This window comes from Thunnus thynnus, chromosome 10, assembly GCF_963924715.1.
Source record: "Thunnus thynnus chromosome 10, fThuThy2.1, whole genome shotgun sequence".
NCBI lineage: Eukaryota > Metazoa > Chordata > Actinopteri > Scombriformes > Scombridae > Thunnus > Thunnus thynnus.
The window spans coordinates 10,563,569-10,587,187 of record NC_089526.1 but is presented as its reverse complement, the minus strand read 5'-3'; the positions used below and the strand labels follow the sequence as shown (position 1 = coordinate 10,587,187).

The window sequence follows — 23,619 nt, the reverse complement described above, 5'->3', positions numbered from 1 at the left end:
CTTTTACTAATAATTTACACTTAATGTTACAGTTCCACACAAGTGTGGATATTATATGATATCGACCACTGTCTATAATGACCAACAAGTTACAGTAGATAGTATTTCCAAAAGCTGGATGTTTGTGTTTAAAGGTAAAGTTTTGTATTTGCAAGGTTAAAAAGCACGTATGATAATAAAATAACTTTCTTGTTGAGTTTAACATGTATTTGTTTATGTCTTTTCAACAGGATGTGACTGAATAATGTGGCGTTCAGCCAAGGCTTGATAGTAAACCAGATGTTTTGCTTATAAAAGGAAGGGGCCACACCAGCAGTTTGGACACAGCAGTTATCCCTTTTCCCTGAGACTTCCTTGTAAACTTGTGTTATCATACATCCGATGTCTTAATAGTCGTCATCAAATTTAGTGTTTAATGTGGTGAGGGGACTTCACCACGTTTAAGGCACATTTTAAGGAATACTGGAAGTCTGTGAGAGTCTGTGATGATTCAACAGAAAACTAGCAACAGCATAGATGAGTGTAAAATTATTCCATTAAACAGCCTGGTCATTATTTCCTATCTATGAAAAGTGACATATGTGATCATTCATTTCCTGATAATCATGAAAAGTACAAAAGGATCTACAATCTTACAAACAAAACACACAAAGCTACAGCAAAGATAAAAACATTAGAGCAAGAGAAATAACTCACTGTAAAATGATTCACTTTTTAAAAAGGCAAAAATATAAAATAAACCTTCTGCAATGCTACAAATAAACAGCAGGGGGCACCCATCCACTTAAACTCACAAATACAGCACTTTAAAAAAGGAAAATCTGATATAAAATTTAAAAATAAACCCTGTGCATTACATTCACAAAGCAAAAAAACAACTTTGCTCTGGACCATCAGTAAAATGTAGTTTCCTGAGTGTGACATTAAGGCTTTTAGTGTTAATCTTTAAAAAAAGGTGTTTGACTGCTGATTTCTGGTCCTATGATGCTGGTGAAAGGAAGATATTGAAGAGTACAGCAAAGAGCACAAAGACTACATAGCCCACTATACAAATCCAGAAACGAGGGTCTTTCAGTAGCTTCGTGTTGTAAGCACTGAAGAAGACGTAGCCGATGGTCATCCCTGCCACAATTCCTCCAAAATGGGCCACAAAAGACACCTAAGAAGAGAAAACATGAAGTCAAATTTTAGATTTAGCCTGTGGGCCTCATCACCAAAGTTGAATTGACCATAGACCCCCCCCCCCCCACCGGCTAATCTTTACCTAACTGAATAGTGGGGAAAACCCAGAAAACTTGCAGGACCAGTTTAACAGTGAAAACAAATGAAGAAAAGAGGGTAATAACAAGGTGGGGGAGGGAATAAGGAATCAGGTTTTCAGAGTGTGGTGGAATCACTTGGAAAGACAGACAAGCTTCGTCAAAAGGGGGGAAACGTGCTTTTAGCTGTTTTATTATTCAAAACTGAAAATAAGGAGTCAAAGAACAAGTGTCAACATTTCTAGATTTAGCTTACTGGTTATAAAAGGTGGTTCGTGTGCAGAGAGTATTCGTACATGCCTATACAGAGAGGTATGTATATGCATGATTTACCATGTCCCACTAAGAGCTACTGATCTTGTCTATAGCCACAAGCAAATGAAGTCCCCACATACCACTGCTGGTTTTGGGAGAGGTTAGCTGGATTTTGTCTTGAGGCTCCTTCTATGTCTGAAAAGGTTTAGCGATACCCTTTGTTTTTCTATTCTGCTGAAGTCATCTACTGTACAGTGGGGGAAAAAATCATACCTTCAAACCATCCTCATGGTTGATGAATCTTCTGTAGAAGGCAAATCCAAAATCTACACCAACTGGAAAACAGTATTAGATTTAACATTTTCGAATTGTCATGACAGCAGTTATATATTTTTATAAAAAAAACAAAACAGGATAACCTACCAATCATCACTATGGCAAGGATACGAAACACTCCAAGGAGAGGAATCATCTCTCGGAAATTCTGTGAATTGAAACAGTCACCAGCTGTGAAGAACAATATTTTTATAGTAGCTTTCAAAGTGATAAGAAAAAAAAAGCAACATGAAGTGAAGACAGACAAAGCTGGCTCCACTAAGACCTACTTAGGTAGCACACTCTTAGGAATGAATGAACTTTAAGACACATATATTTCTCTATATTTATCTTGTTGCATGTATTTCTTCCTTATAGGCGTACATACTAAATATTACATTTTCTTTCTTTCTTCAGCCTGCTATGATAAATATCATTCATGTCTCCGCCCAGTTACTGCAGTTACAATACAATCAAGCGCACCTGCAGAGCTACCGCCCCGCAATAAACTGATAACAGCTTCTCATATTTCAATTGTAAGACTTGTAAGTGTTTTAATGCTGCTGTTCATCATATGGGACGTGAAAAAGTTTGCATCCTGGTATTAGTTCAGTTATAAAATGCAAGCACAGCTCAGAGCGTCTCTTCTTCCAGCTGCTGACGGCGCTGTCAGCCGAGGAGTTGATCACGCTGGACGGTAGAGGAGGAGACGTAGAGATGCCGGTATAGAGACACATCTGTTTAAACAGTGGTTTAGCCAACTTCACTGCATTTAACACCAGAGCTGAGAGCATCATCCCTCTCTGTGTCTACCATAGTTATGTATTTAGGTCATTTAGAGACAAGAAACTGTAAAAGTTTACAGCCTGTCATGCTGTCATCCTGTGTTACTCTGTGTATAATGATGTGGCTTAAAAAAAGGCAGCGATTTGACTGAAAAAATGTGACTTCACCCGGGGGTTTATCGACTGATGCATCAACTCAGCAAATTTTAGGATTTTAAAATTGTATATGTCATACATGACTGTAAACTGGATATCTTTTGATTTTGGACCGTTAATCAGACAAAACAAGACATTAAAACATCACCTTGGGCTCTAAGAAATTGTAACAAGCATTTTTCACAATTTTCTGACATTTATAGACAAACTGATTAATCAAGAAAATAATCATCAGATTAAATCGATAATGAAAATAATTGTTAGTTGCAGCCCTAGACAAAAATACTAAGGGATTCAATGAGCGCACAGTAGTTCAGTGATAAACAGTATAAAGGAGGGAACTCTGTAAACAAGAGTCACTTCAGTCTGAAATGTAGCTCCAGTGTGTTTTATTAAATTGAATGTAAACTTACCACCACTGCATTCATAAAATAGCCTCCAATGAGAGCATAAACGCCCCCAGAGGCCCCCACCAAGGCACTGACAGGATCAAAGATGGAGCTGGCCAGAGAGCCTGAGGGGAAACAGCAACACAAATCATCAGGTTTGTCACCAGAGGCATTTCTGACAGCCAGGACTCGCTCTTACACAAACTAGAAAAACCAACTTCAAGACAAGTAACTGTCAGATATCTGGGTGCACAGCATTCACAAACTCTTATGAAACCCTGCTAGCTTAGGATCTTGAAAGCATTTTTTTTAGGAATGGAAAGAGATTTGTTGTATTTGAGGAGGAAAAGTGAGTAACAAACAGCGGCAGGTGTTTCTCACCTGCCAAGACACCAGCAAGGTAAACCATTCCCACTTCAAATCCTTTATGGACCAGTTCCAACGGGATGCCCAGGAGCAGCTGCATTATCAGGTTGCCCACAATGTGTTCCACACTGGGGAGGCAGAGTAACGACATAGTAAACACAATAAACTTCATCATGGAGGTGAAATGTCATACAAATGTACAGTAGGGTGGACAAAATATACTGTCTGTACTGTGTAGGGTTGTTAAAGGATAAAACTGGTCTTGTTCTATATATTTCTTACTGTCAACATCCATGAAAAGACCAAAACCCACAATGTGTTAGTCTCACTCTCAATACTTTACCAAACTCAGCCCAAAGTCCACTGGTTCCTACTGAAGATGTTAATATTTAAAAACAGGTCACAATGTAGTTTCACTGAATTAATTTCCTAAAACAGCTGGGCTCTGTAGTTTCTAACAAACGTCACTGAAGCAGTAGTAAATTGGGCATTTGTTGGGGAATATTTTCAGCCAAAGATCAATACACATTTGGAGCTCTGTTGAGTATTTATGACAGCAGGACGGAGTATGTGTGATTGACTTAAAATAAAGTATAATGGTCGAATTGCAATTTTTATCCTCTACTATTCTGAATCAATTTACAAAGTCCAAAGAAATTATTTTTGTAATAATGGTATTCAAAGATTGTAAGATGCTTCCAAATGAATGCAGATAACTTTTTAAAATAAAAAAAGCTATTTACTCAAACACACTTTTCTCTGCTTTTTCCTCTCCGTCAGACAGTGACTTTCATCAAGACCACTGAGCTCAACTGTTATTTATGTTTCATATTGCTGTTTACTTGACTATGGACGTGAGCGAATGGTTTGGCACACATCACACTGGACTTAAGAAGCTATATGGGGCCCCTCTTTCTATTTATTTAATCACGAATCGATTTTGAATCAAGAATTGAATCATGACACCAAGAATCAGAATCAATTCCCTAAGATACCCACTGCTAGTGTCACTCAGTGGACACTGTGACTCAGTTGATGTGTTTTAAATCGTTTTTGGACAACAACGGAGCTCTACGGCACAGAGGAATAAGATATATCAGGCTTTGGATACACAGACAACACTTGTTAGTTGGATCAGTTCATTGCTGTTTTTCATCTTTTCATGACATTTGTTGACAGTAGGAAACGTAAAGAATTTCACCAGACTTATCCTTTAAGCAAATATCCTGTAAGTGTCTTTCAGTTAGTGTTGGCGAGGGTCAATGACCACTCTTCCTCTTTGCTAATGCAGTGTTTCTGTGCAGTCATGAGTTTTGGTTTTCCTGTGTTCCTGTGGCTTATGTACTCATGATTTTTTAGGACTTTTTTACTTGCCACATCACACAACATTGAAGTGTTTTTACAAATGTGCCAGCAATTCAGGCAAAGACTATCTGGTCCTGTTGCATCTCAGTAAGTTGCCTTGAAAACGAACTAAGAACAGTAGTTGTTAGACCTCTTTTAAAGCCAGTACTCAGCTTCATGACTATGATTCACAGAAGTTGCATGTTACAAACACTAAATTATGTTGTCATGTAATACAGCAAGGGGGAAGTGTCAAAATCATCATGACTGTCCCAACCTGCACTCTCAAAAATGACCACAGTATTGAACCAACAGCCTAAAATAAAAATCCCAAAAGATTATGAGCTTCACCAAACTGGTGTTTACAGCAGAGCCGTGATATTATGCTGTAAGGTGCCTCTGACATTTTGTCCACTCCACCACACTGACTCAAGCTTTTACCACATAATGAATGTAGCAGCCCTGCCCACACTTACCCAGCGTGGACAAACATGTAGGAGACAAAGCGCCATGCTTCCTGCCGGTGATCTGGCTTGTATGTAAGGGGACTGTTCCAGATGCCTTCGTCTAGAGTCACCCACTGCTTCTGTGGCTTCCACACAGCGTAGTAAATAAACACTGCCAACTAATGAAGAACAGAGAAGGTAAACAAATTATTCTTGAAGTAAGAGATTGTTCACTTTCTTCCCAACCAAAGTGTAGAAACTGACCAGCCTTAAGGTTAGAGCAGCAGGTACGAGGCACGAAGCCAAATCCCAAACAGCTGACAAAATAAAGACAGGAAAAATTAACTTTGAATACAGATGTTGAGGTATGTTCCCACAGTGTGATCGTACATAGGAGCTCTGATGTATGAATGCTTGTATCTGTGTGCATATAAAGCAAAGACAAGCTGACAAAGAAGCTCAGTCGACATTCCCTGAGTAAATGTCCCTCAAAAGTATTCACAGACATTCAAATGTAGTGATACTGGACATCTGTGAGCTACAAAGAGTGAGCTGTTCATGTCAAAGTATGAACAGGAAATGTGCAGAACACTTAGTGATAAGAAATGATAAGAAAGAAAACGTCAATGTGAAGCTACATCCTTCAATTGATTCTGACAGCAACATGGGACAGCAATGTTTCACAGATTTCCTGACTTTTCCGAAGTGTATCTTTCCATCTTCAAATTGTAATCATTTTGAAGGGAATATCTACCCTAAGTAACTCAAGTTCACGTCTGTTTTTAAGCACAGTTATGGAAGGAAATGAGGTCTCCTTTTGCTATTTACACAAATCAGCCACAAATCATCCACATTTCTCAAGATGTGTTTATTTACTTGAATCTAAAAGTCAAAAAGACACGGTGGCTTTCTGTTTACTCGTTCTGGAAGAGCATTTTTGAATCCCATCATTAAGGATTAACTGCACCTACTCTAGTCTAAAGCTACAACTCATGCAAAACTACTGTTTTCATTGACACCATGCCTTCTGCCTGCTCCTGGGCGACTGCGCTTGATGAATCTGGACATTCAGAAGAGACGGCGCAGATGCCAAAACAGACAAACACTTTTTCTCAGCTTCTCAGAGTAGAGAAAGCAAAAACTACCTTTATTTTTTTCAAATATTTAAGCTAGAAACTGTCAAATAAGACTAATTGTTTCACTTAGTGTCATTATTGAAAGATATCCAACCTATGCTCCCACATTTTCACCTTAATATCAGCATAGAAAGCAAGTTTTATAATGAGATAACAGAATCTGTGCTGTTCTGTGTGTCGTGTACACTCTGGGCCAAGCTAAACCCTCACCTCTCCAATACTGACGAGGATGATGAAGATGGGAGGCGGGCAGCAGTTGGCCCGTTCCAGGTACACATTACGGTGGTTTTCTGGAAGCATCCATTTGGAGATAGACCGCTGAAACTTCTCACAACAGCCCATCTTCCTGTTCCCATCAGGCTCATCTTCTTCATTCCTTATCGGTCTCCCGTCTCGGTCCACGGGAAACGGTTCCTGCTGCTCGAGGTCTATGTTGTCCATCATTGCTGCAGTCCTGCACAGCACATTATATTATATATGTATATATATATTCAGATTGTCTGTGGCAATATGCATTTGTTTACCGTCAGAGATTTTGCTTTACTGTTTATATGATTTTTTCAATATCTCTGGGTGTATTGCAAATTAATTAGCAGGACTGCTTAAAGGCAAATTTGCATTTTTATATGATTTTTGCTTAATTTTGACAAAGTATTTTATTTGTCAGGAATTTAATTTGCTTAATCTGCAAGTATTTTGATAATCGTAATCATTTTTGTCATTTTTTTTAAAGAAAAATGCCAAATATTTGCTGGTTGCAGTTTCTCAAATGTGAAGATTTTAAGCTTTTTGTATCATACATGAAGGTAAACTGACTGTTGATTGGAGAAAACAAGACAATTGAAGACGCCATCACAGGCACTAAGAAATTATAACAGGCATTTTTCACTATTTTCTAACATTTTATAAACAAAATGATTAATCAAGGAATCAAGTAAATAATCAAATATGAAAATAATAAGAAGCAGCCCTACATAGCATTATAGAGGGTTTTATCTATATTATACATCCCTATTCTGACTCACTTATTACTTCTCACATGGTTTAAGGCACCTAGAAACAAAGTTAAATCACCAAAGGTTAATAACTCTGTTACTACTACTCTACTTTTAAAACATGCATGATTACCTAAGTTTGTCCAGGTCTGCACCTAACCATTACTTTCGCTATTGAATCATCTGACGATTACCTGCTCCATTAATCATTTACTCTATGAATTGTCAGAAAATAGTGAAAAGGGGGGTTATAATTTTCCATAGCTCAAGGAGAAGTTTTCAAATGTCTTGTTTTGTCGGACTGAACAGTTCAGAACCCAAAGATAAGTAGTTTACTGTCATATATGTCGAACAAAGGCAGCAAATCTTCACATTTGAGAAGCTGGAACCAGTGAATTTTTTTGACATTTTTGCTTGTAAAATGACTAAAACAATTAATCAGTTATCAAAATAGTTGCCAATTAATTTCCTATCGATAGACTAATTGATTGATTGACTAATTGTGCAGCTCTATTGTTGTCAGACCCCTGGGTCAAAGAGTATAACAATGTCTAATATTGAAAAGAAGACAACAGCACACTACGCTGCAATGATTTCTAGTGTACAACAGACGTTTTGACCACATTGGTCTTTCTCGTTGCAAGTTCAATACACATCTCATACTTGGTATTAATCCACAATCAGTGACATCATCAACAAGTTGCAAGGCTACACCTGAGTTCATCACAAAAAGTTAAAAAAAAAAAAAATACATCAACATTCATTCCATATTCTGTATATTTTTGACACCAAGAGACACAACATGCAGGTGTAGGGAGATGTATCTATGAGGCTGTATCTGGCACTTGTAGTGATCGTGCCTTGTGAAGAGAAAGTGTGGTTGAAATGTCGGTTAAACAATAAAATCATTTGAGCCTCGCCTCTCTAAAATATAGGACATGACCAGCACCTTGTCGTCTGGTGTCCATTCACCAGACAACAACGTCCTACTACGATGGAAAGAGTGATACTTGAACTAAAAATCAACCTCGAGTAAAAGTAAAAAAGTAAACTATCTGGTGTTTCTAGTGTGTATAGTATATATCCAACTACATTTCCCCTTTGAAATAATTGTATTTTAAGTATAGTGGAATAAATTCCTTCAGTAAAAACTCGTGTACAGTAAACTCTGTACCAGCTGCTGCACCAAAAGTGGTTTTACTTCCACTTCTGACAAGTAAGATGAGCTGTTTATATTTTATACTTGAATATTTCACTGATGGAACACAAGTTGATACTAGTTCCAGAAATATCCTACAGTGCTTTGTAAGTTACAGTATCTGTGAGTTAATTAACATTTCCTGTTTACTGGGCGTTGGTGAGGACAATTTTACTCTGATTTTGTGGTTTGCTTACGCCAGAGTATCCGCAATTTAAAACACGTCTAGTTTACTCTCCTCACCGGTGTAAAGTTGACACATATTTGTTTTGGCGTTCAATGATAACGACTTAACTTCGACATACTCACCTAAACCTTCAACGGGAAGAGTGCAGATGGCTCCAAACAGTCCCAAACGAATAAATATTGACAAACTAATTCAAACAGCTCAGTGTGTGAGCTTGAAAGCGCAAAGTTTCATATACACTGTATCTGCGTTCACAATACTGTATATCCGTGTTCAACACTATTCCTCCATGTTTCCAGACAACCTCTTCTTCAAAGCGACTGTCCCTGAGACATCGGAACAAGAAAAAAAAAACTCTTGAGGTAATTATAGCTCTTTCATCGCTTTTTCCTGCAAGCTTCCTCCCTAGTCCCAAACAAACCGCCGGTGCTTCCCTCTTTCCAGTCAAATATAGCACCGTGTTTTTTTTTACGTAGCTACGACTGTAAATACTGATGTCTGCCACCCGCGCATTTCAACAAAAGCCTACCTGTTTCTCTCGTGCCACACCTGGGGTCAGTGACGTCACAGACAGGAGCAGATCCTCATTGAAGCAGCAGAGTGGATCAGTTTTACTGCCCCCCCCCCCCCCCCTCTTCACCCCCCACACGCACACACACACAAAATCTGCGTGGGGGAAAAAAGGGGGCAATAACACAGCGAATATATTTGATCCGCAGTGTCATTTATTTAGAGATTATGCAATAATTCAATAAAGTGCACTAAGGCTCAAATTCAGCAATGATGTTGCATTTCCCCACATGTGCCAGGAGGTGGCACCAGAGCACACAGTGAAAGTCAAAGCGTTTATTGTCAGTTATATGCAGTTAAAACTAGTTTCCCTGTGCAATGAAATTCTTCCTTCGTCTTCCACTCTGAATGCTGTTTCATCAAAGGAACAAGAGGAATAGAGAATGAAAACTATACAAATAGAAGAAAATAAACAAATTAAATATCACGAGAGATAAGAGAAAATAAATAAAATATCCGAAGAACACTATGTACAATATACAGTATTCAGAATAGTATTAGGCGACGAAATATATGTGCAAAATTCTATATACAGACAGTGTGTGTGTGTGTGTGTGTGTGTGTGTGTGTGTGTGTGTAGGGGAATGAAGCTTTCTGTGTGCTGAGGTGGGTTAGGGTGGATTGGATCTGTTGATCAGTCTGATGGCCTGAGGATAAAAGCTGTCCTTAAGCTTAGAGGTCCTGCATCTCACACTCATGTCAGAGGGCATAAGTGTGAAAAGCCTGTGTTGAGGGTGGGTGGAGTATCTGATGATGCTGCAGGCTCTCCTATGGTGGTAGACGTCCTGCAGAGATGGTGGTGCCACCCTGCAGGCGTTTACTGTTCCCATCCCACACAGTGATGCCGCTGGTCAAGATGCAAACTGTAGCAGCTACTGGGAATCCCCTGACATGCCGAGTTTCCTCAGTCTCCCTCACAACAGCAGCTGTTGTGCTTACTTGAGCCGCTAGGTGATGTTAATGTCCAGGTGAGGTCATCACTGATGTGGACACCCAGGAATTTAAAGCTGCTGACCTTCTCTCCACCTCAGATTCTCGGATTGTCAGCTTTCGATGAGGTCTCCTCTCCTTCTTCATGTATGTCCACTATCATCTCCTTTAAATTTAATCATTAAAAAACAATAGAGTCTCTTTAAATGTACTTTGCAGGGTGTTGGCAAAGAAAATGCAATTATGCTAAACTGTAATATTACTACGAATCTCCTCGAATGGGACCACCAATGTATAAAACTACCAGCAGAGGGTGTAAAAGCGTCCCCTTGAAAACTATGAAGTTGTCAGTGGATGATTTCTTTGTATTTTTTTTTTTTTAAATACCCACCTTCAAAAAAGGTTTAAGGACAAAACTATAAAATTTTGTACATCCTGAGGGAAATTTGAGTGCCAAAGATGCTCAATATACTTAGTGAAATAAATATATACAAAGTATAAACATACATATAGGCCTATTGTATATATTCTATAGTTAAAGTAAATAGTATATATTTAATTTATTGGTTGATTTAGGGACAGTGCACAGTAGCAAATATTGCTGTAGTTTAGTCAAAAGGTTATTTTTCATTTGTAGTCCCTGGAGAGGAGTTACAAAGTCACCCTAAAAAGAACATAAGAATATAACATTAAAATATTAATTGATCCTTGAGTTTTTGAAATAGTTTATATATGCATGCAGAGCACTAAAAAAAGAAAAAGACTATTAATGTTAGTAAAAACAAAAAACAAACAGACAAAAAAAAACATCATACCGGTCACCATTAAACATCATATTGTCAGGTTCTAATTAAAACATGCAACAAAGAAGCACAAAATACACAACATGCAAATAGAAATGTTCACTAAATGTGACAACAATGTGGTGCATTATCAGGCACTAATTGAAACCTGCACAGCAGAAGCAGAAATGGCTGACAGATGTAAAAAAGCTACACCTACAGCACATAAAATACATGAACTCTGGCACAGTAAAGGACGTGCATGCAGGTACATACTATAAGGACAGACTGGTCATAACAAGGCAAGTACACAGGCTGAGGGGAGCAAAGAGCAATTGATTTTAATCCTGACAGAGAATTAGACACATACTGATAGAAGATGCGAAAGAAAACTCTGATTTAAGGAGCTCCTGTGACGCTCATTGGTTCATCTTGGTGGTCTGTTGCTGAAGATGCTCCCTGTGTTCATCCAAAATAGTAAGAGCGGTTAGAGAGGTTACGTTCATGATGCTCCATGGCTCAAGAAGCATCCTCCTCCCTGACACCATATATTTCCACTCATAGGACAGAGCCAGCTCTCCTGGTTTGGTGCCAGATGCTCTCAGGCTGCTGCCCCTGAAGCCCAGATGTACAACACAACACTGGCCAAGAGACAGATGACAGAACATCTGCAGAACAACCACAGCCTGCTTAGGAAGCAAAGCCAGCTTTGAGCCATCATAAACGGGACTTGCGGTACTCAACCAGCTCTATATCCATACCCTTGATTGGAGAAAGGGGGAAGAGGATAGGGGAGGCTTCTTTCTCCTGAAGTCCACCACCATCTTTGTCTTAGTGACCCTGAGCTGTAGGTGTCTCAGCCCACACCACTCAGCAAATCTGTATTCAGCCTCTCGGTCCCTGCTGATACACTCAGCCATAGAGCAATCATCCAAAAACTTCTGTACGGTTCATTAAGAATCAATTAAATCTGAGGAGCTGACTTATTTTCAAAGAGACATTAAACTATTACTTCTGTTGGTAAAAAATCCAATCCTTGCTTTAAATGATGGGTTCACAATTTTTCAAGTCTGTCTTAAAACAGTCAGGTGCCCAAATGAACATTGAAATAGGTTTTTCTTGCTGTAATCATTCTTCCGCTTCATAGTGACCATTAGAAGATCCCTTCATAATGCACTTAAAATGTAAAATCCACTGTCCTTCTGTGTAAACATGTTTTTAAAAGTCAAATCAAGTAGAAAACTTTCAACATTAGTCTTTTTAGTGCCAAAGTCCCTCTTTTTGTTAATATATTTCCACCACAGCTCAACAGGGAAACACAAAGAGGGAATTTGATGCTAAAGAGTGTAAATGTGGCAGATATCCATTTGACTAACTCAGACTGCTGAAGCCTCAATTAAGCTTCAGATCGACTTTTAAATGCATTTTTGTACAAAATCACTGTCTTTCAGTGGTAACAATCCAATCCTTGCTTTAAGAAAACATCTCCAACAACAGGTTTTAAATCACAGAACTTTTATTTTTTTCAAAAGGGAGAAAAATCCACATTCTCAGGTAAAGAGATGTTGGGGGGGAGGAGGGGGCAAGAAAAGTGGGACAATGTGAGAAGCAGGAGCCATTAAATACAGCTGCTGGGAGGTTATACATAATGATCACATGAGCCAATAAGCTTTTTCTACAGCGCCGGCAAGAGATTTGACACAGATCTGCTTTTAGTCAGGATTTTCAGAAAGAGCATATCAACAAGAAAAAGGGGCAAAAAAAGAGGGGTGGGGGGGGGGTAGGGGCAATACATAGTTTATCTTTCAGATTCTTCTAACTTTTGGCCAGCAGCGATAGTTTTTAAGTAAGAAATCAACTTTTGGATTAAAAAGTGGATAAACCATGGCACCCAAACAGTTTAGGGAGGGTGGGGATGGGTGGGGGGGGAGGTGGGAGAGTAAAATGAAAATCAAGTGGAAGAGGGCAGTAGAAGAGCAGCCATCTTGTGAGTGGAAGCTGGGATCTCATCGATGTGAGTTCAGGAGACATCTGAAACACATTAAATTAACAGATGAGTGTTACAGGCAGACAAAAAATAAATAAATAAATGAACATAAGATCATAATATTAAAATCTGGACACAGATAAACCAAAAAAACCCCTAACTGTGTCTTTGTGTAAAAACAAACAGAAAAGTGCGGTTTGTGATACTTACAACTAGCAGGCCGGGCCCCGTATCTTCGCATGATCTGGTCTTGTGTGAATTTCACAAAAGATTCATATTGTTCTGGAAAGACGAGATAATACAGGTGAAGCTGTGTGCTTGTAGTGTTGTAGATTCAAAACACCAGATGGGGAAAAGAACTGAGTGATTAGTTTTTCTTCAGTCGCTAAACAAAACTAGAGCCTCCTTATTGAACTACAGCTGCCATCACATAATGTCCTTCCCTGCCCGTTAACAGTCTTGGCATCAAGAAGCAAATATGAGCTCTGTACGAGGAAACCACAGACTCCTAGCACTATTATGATGTGAAAAAGATGCTCAAGATGCTCATTCACAGTGGCATTTTTACTGTACGTGCTGTCCAGATGTATTGTGAGTGCTGATATTTTTTTTTTTTTTTTAAAGGGAAGAGTGATCGTTACCTGCGAGTTTTGTGTTAAGGATCTGTTCGTACTCCTCCCGGATCTTCTCCTCGTGGTCTTTGAGCAAGCGCTCGCACAGGTAGCTCACCTGCCTCAGTGTAAACGAGGGCTGGTCCTTCCTTGAGGCACCTGAGACATAGAAAAAAAAAAAAAAAAATCAGATCAGCTATAAAAAGGCTGGATCACCGACATCTCCAGTGCGGCGATGTGTCACACAGACAGAAACGTCCTCTCTCTCCAGAAATAGGTGCTTAGCCAGGCGCAAATTTACAGCTCTGCCCGACAGGGTCATGCAGCACTAATGTGGGTCCTTTCTCTGAGCTTCCCCAATGTCTCGGTCACAGTGCAACTGGAGCCAGCTTTAGCTAAGGTGATTCATTACCCAGCAGCCTTACAGATCTGCTATGAGCCGTTTAGACTAAAATGTAAATCACAGGCGAGGGTGGCAGAGCAAGGATGAAGGTTTAACGGTCTCAGAGACAGAAAGAGGCCGGTTAGTAACAGTGTAGTCAGTGTGATGTGTGAGACCATCCTGTCGAGTGAGAGGAGGAGAAAAAAAAAAAAAAAAAAAAAGCACAGCCCGAAGGCCTTGGATAACGTCTCACACCTTAACTGCCGAATTGTGCTGAACGCATCAAACTGCACCACTACTCTTGCAGCACAAATGTGATGTTTTACCTGCTAACAGAGTACATCTACCACAGTGTTAGTCTAATCTTTATGTGCAAATATGTAAACAAATGGTGCCAGACTAGTAGGTAATTATTTGGCTTCATGTTTTTCAGTATATAATTGTAAAAAACTATAAAGTTGGTATATAATGTATGTACGGCAGGGATGTCCTGATCCAAGTTTTTTTTGGCACCACTCCTGATCTGAGTCCTTTAATTCTGAGTATCGAGTATCGATATCAAGTCAAGACACTTATATTTACGTAATTATTGATTAAGTATCTGACATTGAAACAAGTGTAGCCTACCAAAACTGGCACACCTCATTTTTCAGAAGCTTCTTAATCAAAAAACTGTTTTCTAAACTATCAATACGGTCATCTTAAATTATTGATATGTTATAAATGAAACATTAACAGGGAGAATTAAACTCCTGAAACTGATGTGACCTGTGTCATAACCGAGTCACTCAATGCTGGCTCTGTAGAGCCCCGCTGAGGCTGAGGTGGACAAAACACAGTAAATTACAGTAGAGAAAGGATCTGCATTTGATTGGGTTTATTTTGGCCAATACCAAACCAATGTCAACCCGATCAGGATATTACTACATGGACTTAATATTTTGGAAGGAAAAAAAAAAACTTCATTGTTTGCTCTGAGATTGAATCTGTGGAAACCATCAAGAATTCAGTTACAATTTGCTTTTCTTTGTTTATTCTTCTGCAGTTTTTTTAACCCAGATTTATTACCTGTTTTACAAAGAAAAGGTTATATCATGTTTCATTTTTTAGTTCTTCACATTATCAAACTAAATGTAACTTATTTCATTATTTCACTTTTCCACTTCATATAAATCTTCACTGTTCAAGCTTTAACACAACTTTGATTTGTTATTATGAAACAAATATGTATCGCTTGTTTGGAGTTCCATCCAAAAACATCTATTACATGTAATGATATTCTTAGAAAATGATAATCAAGCAAAGAATTTCAACAAGGTAAGATTTAACATGAACAGCACAAGTAGCATGATACAAAAAACTACAAACCATCATTATCTTATCATTTGTTACTGTTGTACGGCTAATGATCGACCATAAACCTGGCTTACAGAGATGTTTTCTTGTTGTTTCTATGGTTTAGACGTCTCAGCTGTTGTATTCACATGTTGTAGACTTGCTACCCTGAACAAAACAAAGCAGTCAGACTATTTGATTACCTGCAGAAGTTCAACTTCCTACTACATTTCATTATTTTTTTTTAATCTTTATTAAACTCAGGTTTTTGTTGAGATTGAGATCTCTTCTAAACAGACCTGAGAACAAACCTGTAGGTTGGCATCGATAAACAACAAAAACATTAAAGCACTATAAACAGTTCATGGGTGTTTGTAAGGCCTACAGTAAACTCTCTTACCTGGTGCGGAGCTGGGAGCGTTGATGGAGGAACTGGGGCTGGGGGCGTCACTGGAGCTACAGGCCTCAGTCTGGTTGAAGGCCCCTTCCAGCTGCCGCCGCCTCTGGATCCGGCTGTACTCCTGACGGAGGTTCTGGAAGATCTGCTCTGTAGGCACAGGGACAAAAATAGCTTAAAAATCAGGACAGAGGACACTCAAGAATGGTGATTCTCATTGTCACACCTTGGGAAAGGAAATGAACCAATATGACCCTGACCATGATTTCTCGTTACAACACACATATTCCAGCCGTTGGGAATTAGGTAATATGGGGGGTTTCCAGACTCTCTGCCTTTTCTGGTTTTCAAGTAGTGCTCTGCTGAAGTCTTTCATTTTATATTAAAGCATTATAAATCTATCCAGCAGTGGTTGTACCAAATGTTTTAAATTTAATGAATCAAACTGTGATTTATTATAGGAGGAGTCTAGTGCTCTCTGAACGTTACGCCCATCAAAACCACATTCATCCGATGTTGAATGTATTCCAGCTTGAACAGGGACCATTACAGGAAGACACAATCATCCACAGTTATCTTGAGATAAATAGCTACGCTCCCTTCCTCTGCGCTATCTCTCACCTAACATGGTTCCAAAAGATCGTCGGCAGGAAGTAGAGTCTTGAAATTAACATACTTACTACAGCTGTGACAATGAACACACAACTGACTTTGGACACTTTCTGATCTTATGACTGTATCACTTTCACTTCTCCTTCAAGTTTTTCATGACGTCGGCATCATGCCAACTACAGCTGGTGAAGAGGCTCAGGTCTCGGCTACAATATAAATCACTGTTCTTTACTGCGCAGTAAACAGCATAAGAGCCTCTTCTGTGGTCTGTTTAGTGGTTGAACAGATACTTGAAGTTTTTGTGGATTATACAAAACAGACGGATAAGTGTAGGAAGAGCCGAGTGACACTAGACTGCAATGTAGACTATGTTAAACAAGACATTATTTGTCTCTCTATGAGATAAACTTGACTACCAGAGCTTCTCCCTGAATCTAGGCTTTTTGAAAAGGTGATAAGCACACACATGTTGTATAGGTACAGCCATGATAAACAGGCCAATACATTAGCTAGTACATGTGCTTAAGGAGATTAAGATTATCTGCAGTTAAGTTTAGCATGTATAGAAGACTGTAATTATCATATGCTTTGTTATATTGTTGGGGCATTGTGATTGAAACTGGAGCTTAACAATGTAAAACCACTAGCAGTGGTTTTCATAGATCATTGTGCATTCAGGGACATGACTGAGGATGATTTTCTTTCCAAACTGCTTGTGTTGTCTGGATTCATCTTAGTGTGTCAACTTATTTGTCTATCCAAACAGTACAGACAGACAAAATACAAACTGGAAACTGGCACAGCAACTCTCAAGTAAAAAGCACAACAACTACATGACACTTAACCAAATTAGGCAATGGTATGGTGTGGGGCGGTAAACAAGGCTCTCTTTGTTGTGAGCCTGTGATAACAAACTAATTTCAATTTCACTTTAAGGTCCTGTTTACACGTTGCATTAACACGCGTCTTGGGTGATCAGATCACAGGTAGACAGCTCTTTGTACGTCCGTTCACGCCATTAGTATGTGTCTCCACATGCATCTCGAGTGACCACTTGTGATCAGATCTCACTTCCCCACTCTATATGCAAATAAATACGTACATCATTTCCATTTGCAAAGACCAAATGCGTTGCTGTTTTTCACCGGTGGGAGGACCGGGTCCATGTAGGCCCTACTTTCCATCCAAAGCTGCGTACAACTTTTTTGATAACATGGAAATTGTGTGCTCCCTCATGAAAATATGCAGCCAGGTGTAAACAAGGCCTCAACACTTCGTTAGAAGTCTGTGTCATAGTTGCTGCATTCAAGGAAGCTCAAACATCCAAGATCTGTGTGTTGGTTGGCAAAAAGCATGGTATTCACAATTGTCATTATGTTGTCATGGATGTCATGAAAAGCCGTTTGACAGGTGGATCTAAAGTCTATAAGAGATGTCGACACTTCCCATAAGCACCTAAAAATTTAATCTGATACATTACCATCTCAAGAAAAATGGGGGTCGACAAGTCAAATCAACAGTTGCAGTGGAGGTAGAAAATCAGTCTAAAAATGTTTGGTATGCCTTGAACTGTGGTCAGCAGTGCAATGATGGATATGCAATTTACAGTTCATTTGTTCTTAAACTTGTTTAAAAAATATATATCTTTGAAAAGCAGCTACTGTAAGTAATGTGTAAGATAAGAAGGGTCATGATAATGTGATTCCTGCACAGTGACTGTCCAGTGTCAAACCATCCTAAACATAGGCCATAGCTAACACACACACACATATCACATTATAAAGGTTAAAGTTCGAAGAAGTCGTGAGGGGGAAAAAAACAAAACAAAACAGAAAAACAACACGGCCTCAACCAGAGCTGATAACCAAATGTAAAGGCAAGACTTTATCTTACTCAATTCCAACAGGGGGTGAAGTCTCTATACGTGTTGCTTCTATCTGGGGAACCATGCCTCATTTATCTTGGGTGGGGAGAGAGCAAGAAGCCATGTTGCCACTTCAGCCTGCACATCAGTAAGCTTGTTTGAACGGTGGGGAAAGCAGGGTTTTCTCTACAGAGCCATTTTAAGAAAGCCATGTTATGTGCTCGTGCATTATTGAACCGGTGCCTTCACCGACTCCCCTCCTCCTGCTGTATTGAGGCCTCTGAAACCCTCCAGCATTAACAATACAGGACAATAATCTGACGGGCTCTGTTTACATAGCTGCAACTGGGCTTTTCACTCTTAATAAAGCCACGTCACTGACAGCAGACAACTTCATTCCTAAGCTACAACTGTGCCGCAACTTGGGCTGAAACTATCAGTCGACTGATGAAAAAAACAACCAACATTCATTTAACGCTATTTCAATGAAAAATGTTCACAGGTTCAAGCTTCTAAAAAGGTGTGAGGATTTGTCATTTTATGCAATTATAGATTAAATATCTTCAGGTTTTGGACTGTACGTCTGGGGGGGAAAAAAAACAAGAAAACAATGTCAAGATGTGACTTTGGGCTTTGGTAAATTGTACTGGGCATTTTTCACAAGGTTTTCTGATATTTTAGAGACTTATTTAACAAAAGGAATTCAATAAAATCGCATAAATATTTCTAAAGAGTAAGATTAGATAAAAGAGAAATCAAGTCAAGGTCTTCAGGTAATTAGGGCAGTGCAATGCATTGTTTGGGGGGGACTGTACAAGTTTGGAAAATAGCTCAGTCAGTCAGTCAGGTGGGGCTATGTGAGAAAAAAAACAGTGAGCAATACTGATTAAACACCTGGTTGAAGTTTCATAATGTATTTCATTCATTCATGCATCAGCTTGAAGTGATCCATGACAGTGACATCAGACCTTGATCAGAGTTATAAAGATAAGCCCATTGCCCAAGTCCTGCCTGTCTGCTCTGCCAAAATATCTTGTGGCTGAATCTGTTTTGATTAGTAAGGGGAATTTTGTGTGTGCGGAAGACACTAACAGTCTTTTTCTGTGTTTGTTTGTGGGGTGGGGGTTGCAGAGCTCTCCACCTCCACTTACCAATTTCCTGGGGGAAACCCTGTAGTAGAAAAGGGAACTCAACCAAATTGTTGCTTAAAGCAACAGAGACCGTATGAGCGAAGGAGCACAAGAGAAAGATGCTGGCTCAAGAGAGTTAAAAACAGAAACTGACTGATTTATTTGGTTCTGTAATTCTGTGCAATTCTATCATTTTGTGTTGATGTGCATGAACTACATTTGCGGAGTTTAGAGTCTTTGAATGCCATTGTCAAGGGATTAACCTGTGACAGCAGTCCGATATGAATCATGGTTCAACAATAAGACTTGTCCGATTGCCCAGGCCAAGTAAAATGCCACATCGGGCTAGTAAATCTAGTAACTCACTTGCCCAATCAGGCAAGTGAAAAAAAACATTAACATTGAATCCTGGGAATGGGTCCAATTAGCTGAAAGTGCACCTTCTGTATGAGAGACGTATAACTGTGTTCATTAAGCTGGACATGTTGCATCCAGATTTCTGACTCAACGTAGTATAAAAATGTTGGGACATATCACTTCTCCTGAGTACATTTGACTGACAAGTGAAATCCCTCCCATGCTGCCTGTCACTTCCAGCACTACCAGCTACTAGTAGCTCAACTGTGGGCGTTGCTTGGCAACAATGACCCTGCCACAACCAGGGCAAGCAATCAATCACAGAGACTTCCGGGAGCCAGGGAAACACAGTGGAGAAAGCCTCAGCTAAAAGGCTTAGGCACTGGCCAAACAGTGAATACGACAAGAGATCGGCCAGATAGATTGGACATGGTGGTGGAGAGAAAACAAAGCTGACTCATTTCATTTCACCCTCCACTGCCAAAGGATTGTGGGGGGAGGGAGGTTTTCAGTGTCCCGACTGCCAGGAAGTAGCTTTTGATGCATTATGGGTCAGTTCAAGTTACCCCTCCGCAGTAAAGACTAAGATTGACCACCATCAGCTGGAAAACAGCAGAAATGGGAAATAGCTACTTAACAACTGACTATCAAGAAGCTAGCTACTGAACACTGCAGCCTTCTTTGTGCCACAGCAATCCCTGGACTTATGTTTCCATACCTGAAATTGATCACAATGACTTCCATGCTGTGAGGTATACAGATTTTAAATGTGGGGAAAGAGAGACCACTGGTATGGGATCGGCACTCTGTATCAGAAGAGGAACTGACTGTTGTTTGATTTTTCATCTTCATGTGCAAAATAAAATCCATCGTTACCCTGTCACCAAGAGCGAACATCTTCCTAACAAGACAACAGGCTGTGTGTAGTCCTGAATACTTGAACACTACTGCAGCCTGAGCCATTTGAACTTTGACCTGCACACTTTTCTGTCCAAGTTGTAAACCACACAACAGTCAAGCAGCCAAACCTTTGAGGTAACATGCCCCAGGAAGTCAATCAATCTGTCATCTGGGGGAATTTTACCAAAGCACAAGCCCTGACTAGTAGAAACAAGTATGAGGCAGAGAAGAATAGAGTATGTGATGCTATCTACATGATGAAATAATTACCTAAAGACACCTTGGAGGTGTCAGCTCCCTGTGTCTCACTGACACACACACACACCCCTGCTCACTGCAACCAAACCTGACTAGCTGGAAAACATGTGTGGGTAGAGACGGGTGGGAAGGATGACAGCTGACCTTTTGCTAAATTCAAAAATGCTTTCACTTGGCAAACCACAACAGAAAGGCAGGCTAGCAGCACTGGTCCCATGAGGGGCCTCTTTCTGGGTGAAGGTGAGCATAATACCTCGTGTCTGCAGCAGACAAACATTACTTCACCCTTGCAGCTGCTGTGCTGTAATTCAGCCAGCCAGGCAGAGTCTGAAGGAAATAGAAGGCATGTGAGGCCCGTTGTTCAGGCTAGATCACTAATGTCAGACCAGACAACCTGGAATAAACTGATTCTGATGATTAATGTGTACTACTAATATACAGCATAGCAACACTATGAACCACATATAGTAAAAAAAGTCAGACTGTATAAATATCGTGACCAATGATCGTGGCAAGAAAACATTTTTGGCTAACCAGGATGAGTGTTCAGCAGAACAGAAATAAATGCATTTCACAGGAAGCCAGCTGTGACGACATCTCCATCAACACCCACATCTGTGTGCATATGTGTTATTGCTCTCTGCAAACCTTCCCAGGCATTTGCTATGAAAGATGTATGTCCTGCACCCCCCCCCCCCTCCCCCAGCGTCATCTTGCTTCATGATGTGCACCATGAAGCGCACCATGAAGCACATTTTTTTCTCACAGTGCAAAAACAGGAACAACAAAGACCATGATTTGCCCTTTGCCATGAAAAGATATAACACTGGAGGAACACTTAACATAAGGGCAGGGTGGACTCAAGTTATTGTTGTTTAAATGAAAATAATTTTCACTAATAGCTTTTAATTCACTTTCATTTGTCCAGGTAACATACAATATCCACCTTATTCCAGGTGAATAAGAAAAACGGATCAGGAAGCACAGAAATAAGGAGGAAATGCTGCCAAGAGTCACATAGCAATAACTTATCATGTGCCTCAGCCTTATTGACTGTCAATGGATTTCTAATCACTGGGATGCATATAGTGACATAATAGTTAGAGGGCTTAGCTCAAGTAGTAGTGTTGTCTCAATCTTGTAATCCTTTCACATTTCAAATCATTACCATATAATTCCAAGAACATCCAGCAATTTTTGAATAGAATTCAAAAAAACAACAAGAAGTGGGCCTCACTGCTGTCATGCTGCCCAATCTCAGTGTCTGGCACATACAATAAGCCTCACTGGATTGCAGTGGAGACATCCTGGCAATTATGTCTACTTGTGCGCCCCACACCCGTCCAATGCTCACAGCGGTGCTGCATTTTCAAGTGAATGGGAGAGAAGAGTACAGGCATAAAGGAAACGAACAATGCCTCCCAGGCCTGAGGAGGAAAAGGAATGGTTGTGGTGCACAGTGGTAACTCCCCCACCTCCATGCAAGACAATTGTGGCACTAAAGCCAAGGAACATTACCCAGGCAGCTTCTAATCAACAGCCTGCAATGATGTGCCTGCTGCTGTGATGCCATTTGTCTTCTCAGGAGAGCCAACAGGCCAGATTATCACCCAGGTGTTACAGTATAAAGAGAGCTTAGTATAGATCTTTTGTCTTGACATCCTACCACCTTTGAAATGAATTCTTAATTGAATATATTCATTGACTGAATAGCTGAGTATATATCCAAACCAATGGCTGCATATTGAGCATAAGGGCAGTCATAACTCTTTACTACCCCAATGCTAGAAAGAATATTTGATTCAGCAAAGCAAAGAACTTTGCATCTAATATTTTCAAGAACAAATCAACATTAGCCAATGTAAGCTAACTGTCTACTAACTATACAACGAGCTGGCAAGACGTCACCAAACAATACCTACAGAGCCACTTTCCACTTTTGAACGTGTAAATATTTATTATGATCAGTAACATTATTAGTCGGTAACTTAGCGACGACATTCCCCTTACTGACGTTAGCTCAGCTAAGCTAACGTTTAGCCTCCAACCCCCATTCTGATTCTCTCAACTAACGTTAGCTAGCTATCCACTCCACCCAAACCCCCTCCCCCATGACACCCACCCTGAAACGCAGGGGGGAAAAAAACGTCAAATTTGGTTTAATTATATACCTGGAGTGAGCCTGTGTTCGCCTCCCGTGGCCTGAGGAGACATCGAATGCGTTGGGCTGTCGACCGGGGGACGGAGGTTGCATCTTTGAGGGGACGGAGTGCTGGGAGTCCCCGGTAGTGGATTGCACCTTCTCCGCTTGGGAGACTGGGGACTGAGGAGGGCCTCAAACTCCATCGACCGCTTTAACGTAGCTCCACAAGCCATGTTAGCTAAACAAAACGGGGGGGAAAAAACAAGTTGGAGAAAAACGACCCGCAAAAAATGGGGGTTAACGCTCGTGTTAGTGCGTTAAACGTTGCTCTAAATTGTTGAGCCTTTCTTCCTCTACAACAACGGATTTTCTTCTCTGAGTAGTCAGCCAACTGCCGAGTCTGCCTGCTGAATTTTTAAAACGTCACAATGGCAGGTCGTACCATTGCAGAACAGAGATGGGGGGGTTGTCAGATATTTACAATAAATAATGTATAATTAACCGCTTATTTGAAATGTAAATGTGATACA

At 40.0% G+C, this 23,619-nt stretch overlaps 2 protein-coding genes across 3 annotated transcripts; both read right to left on the bottom strand.

Annotated features, from left to right (window-relative positions):
- Positions 1 to 162: 162 nt before the first annotated feature.
- Positions 163 to 9,452, bottom strand: rhbdl2 (rhomboid, veinlet-like 2 (Drosophila)). Of its 2 annotated transcripts, none has more exons than XM_067600900.1 (8): positions 9,361 to 9,452; positions 6,662 to 6,905; positions 5,346 to 5,494; positions 3,541 to 3,653; positions 3,184 to 3,284; positions 1,938 to 1,998; positions 1,788 to 1,849; positions 163 to 1,159 (listed from the first exon to the last, which is right to left on the bottom strand). In XM_067600900.1, exons 2-8 carry the CDS (start codon positions 6,893 to 6,895, stop codon positions 980 to 982), a joined length of 900 nt encoding a protein of 299 aa, XP_067457001.1. In that variant the 5' UTR covers positions 6,896 to 6,905; positions 9,361 to 9,452; the 3' UTR covers positions 163 to 979. The 2 variants fall into 2 exon arrangements, with proteins under 2 accessions (XP_067457001.1, XP_067457000.1); XM_067600899.1 differs by lacking the exon at positions 9,361 to 9,452 and adding an exon at positions 8,954 to 9,354.
- Positions 9,453 to 12,611: 3,159 nt separating this feature from the next.
- On the bottom strand, positions 12,612 to 23,496 carry akirin1 (akirin 1). The gene is made up of 5 exons (XM_067600896.1): positions 23,118 to 23,496; positions 15,829 to 15,975; positions 13,742 to 13,870; positions 13,311 to 13,382; positions 12,612 to 13,144 (listed from the first exon to the last, which is right to left on the bottom strand). The coding sequence occupies exons 1-5, from the start codon at positions 23,320 to 23,322 to the stop codon at positions 13,134 to 13,136; spliced, it is 564 nt and encodes a 187-aa protein (XP_067456997.1). The 5' UTR covers positions 23,323 to 23,496; the 3' UTR covers positions 12,612 to 13,133.
- Positions 23,497 to 23,619: the final 123 nt, after the last annotated feature.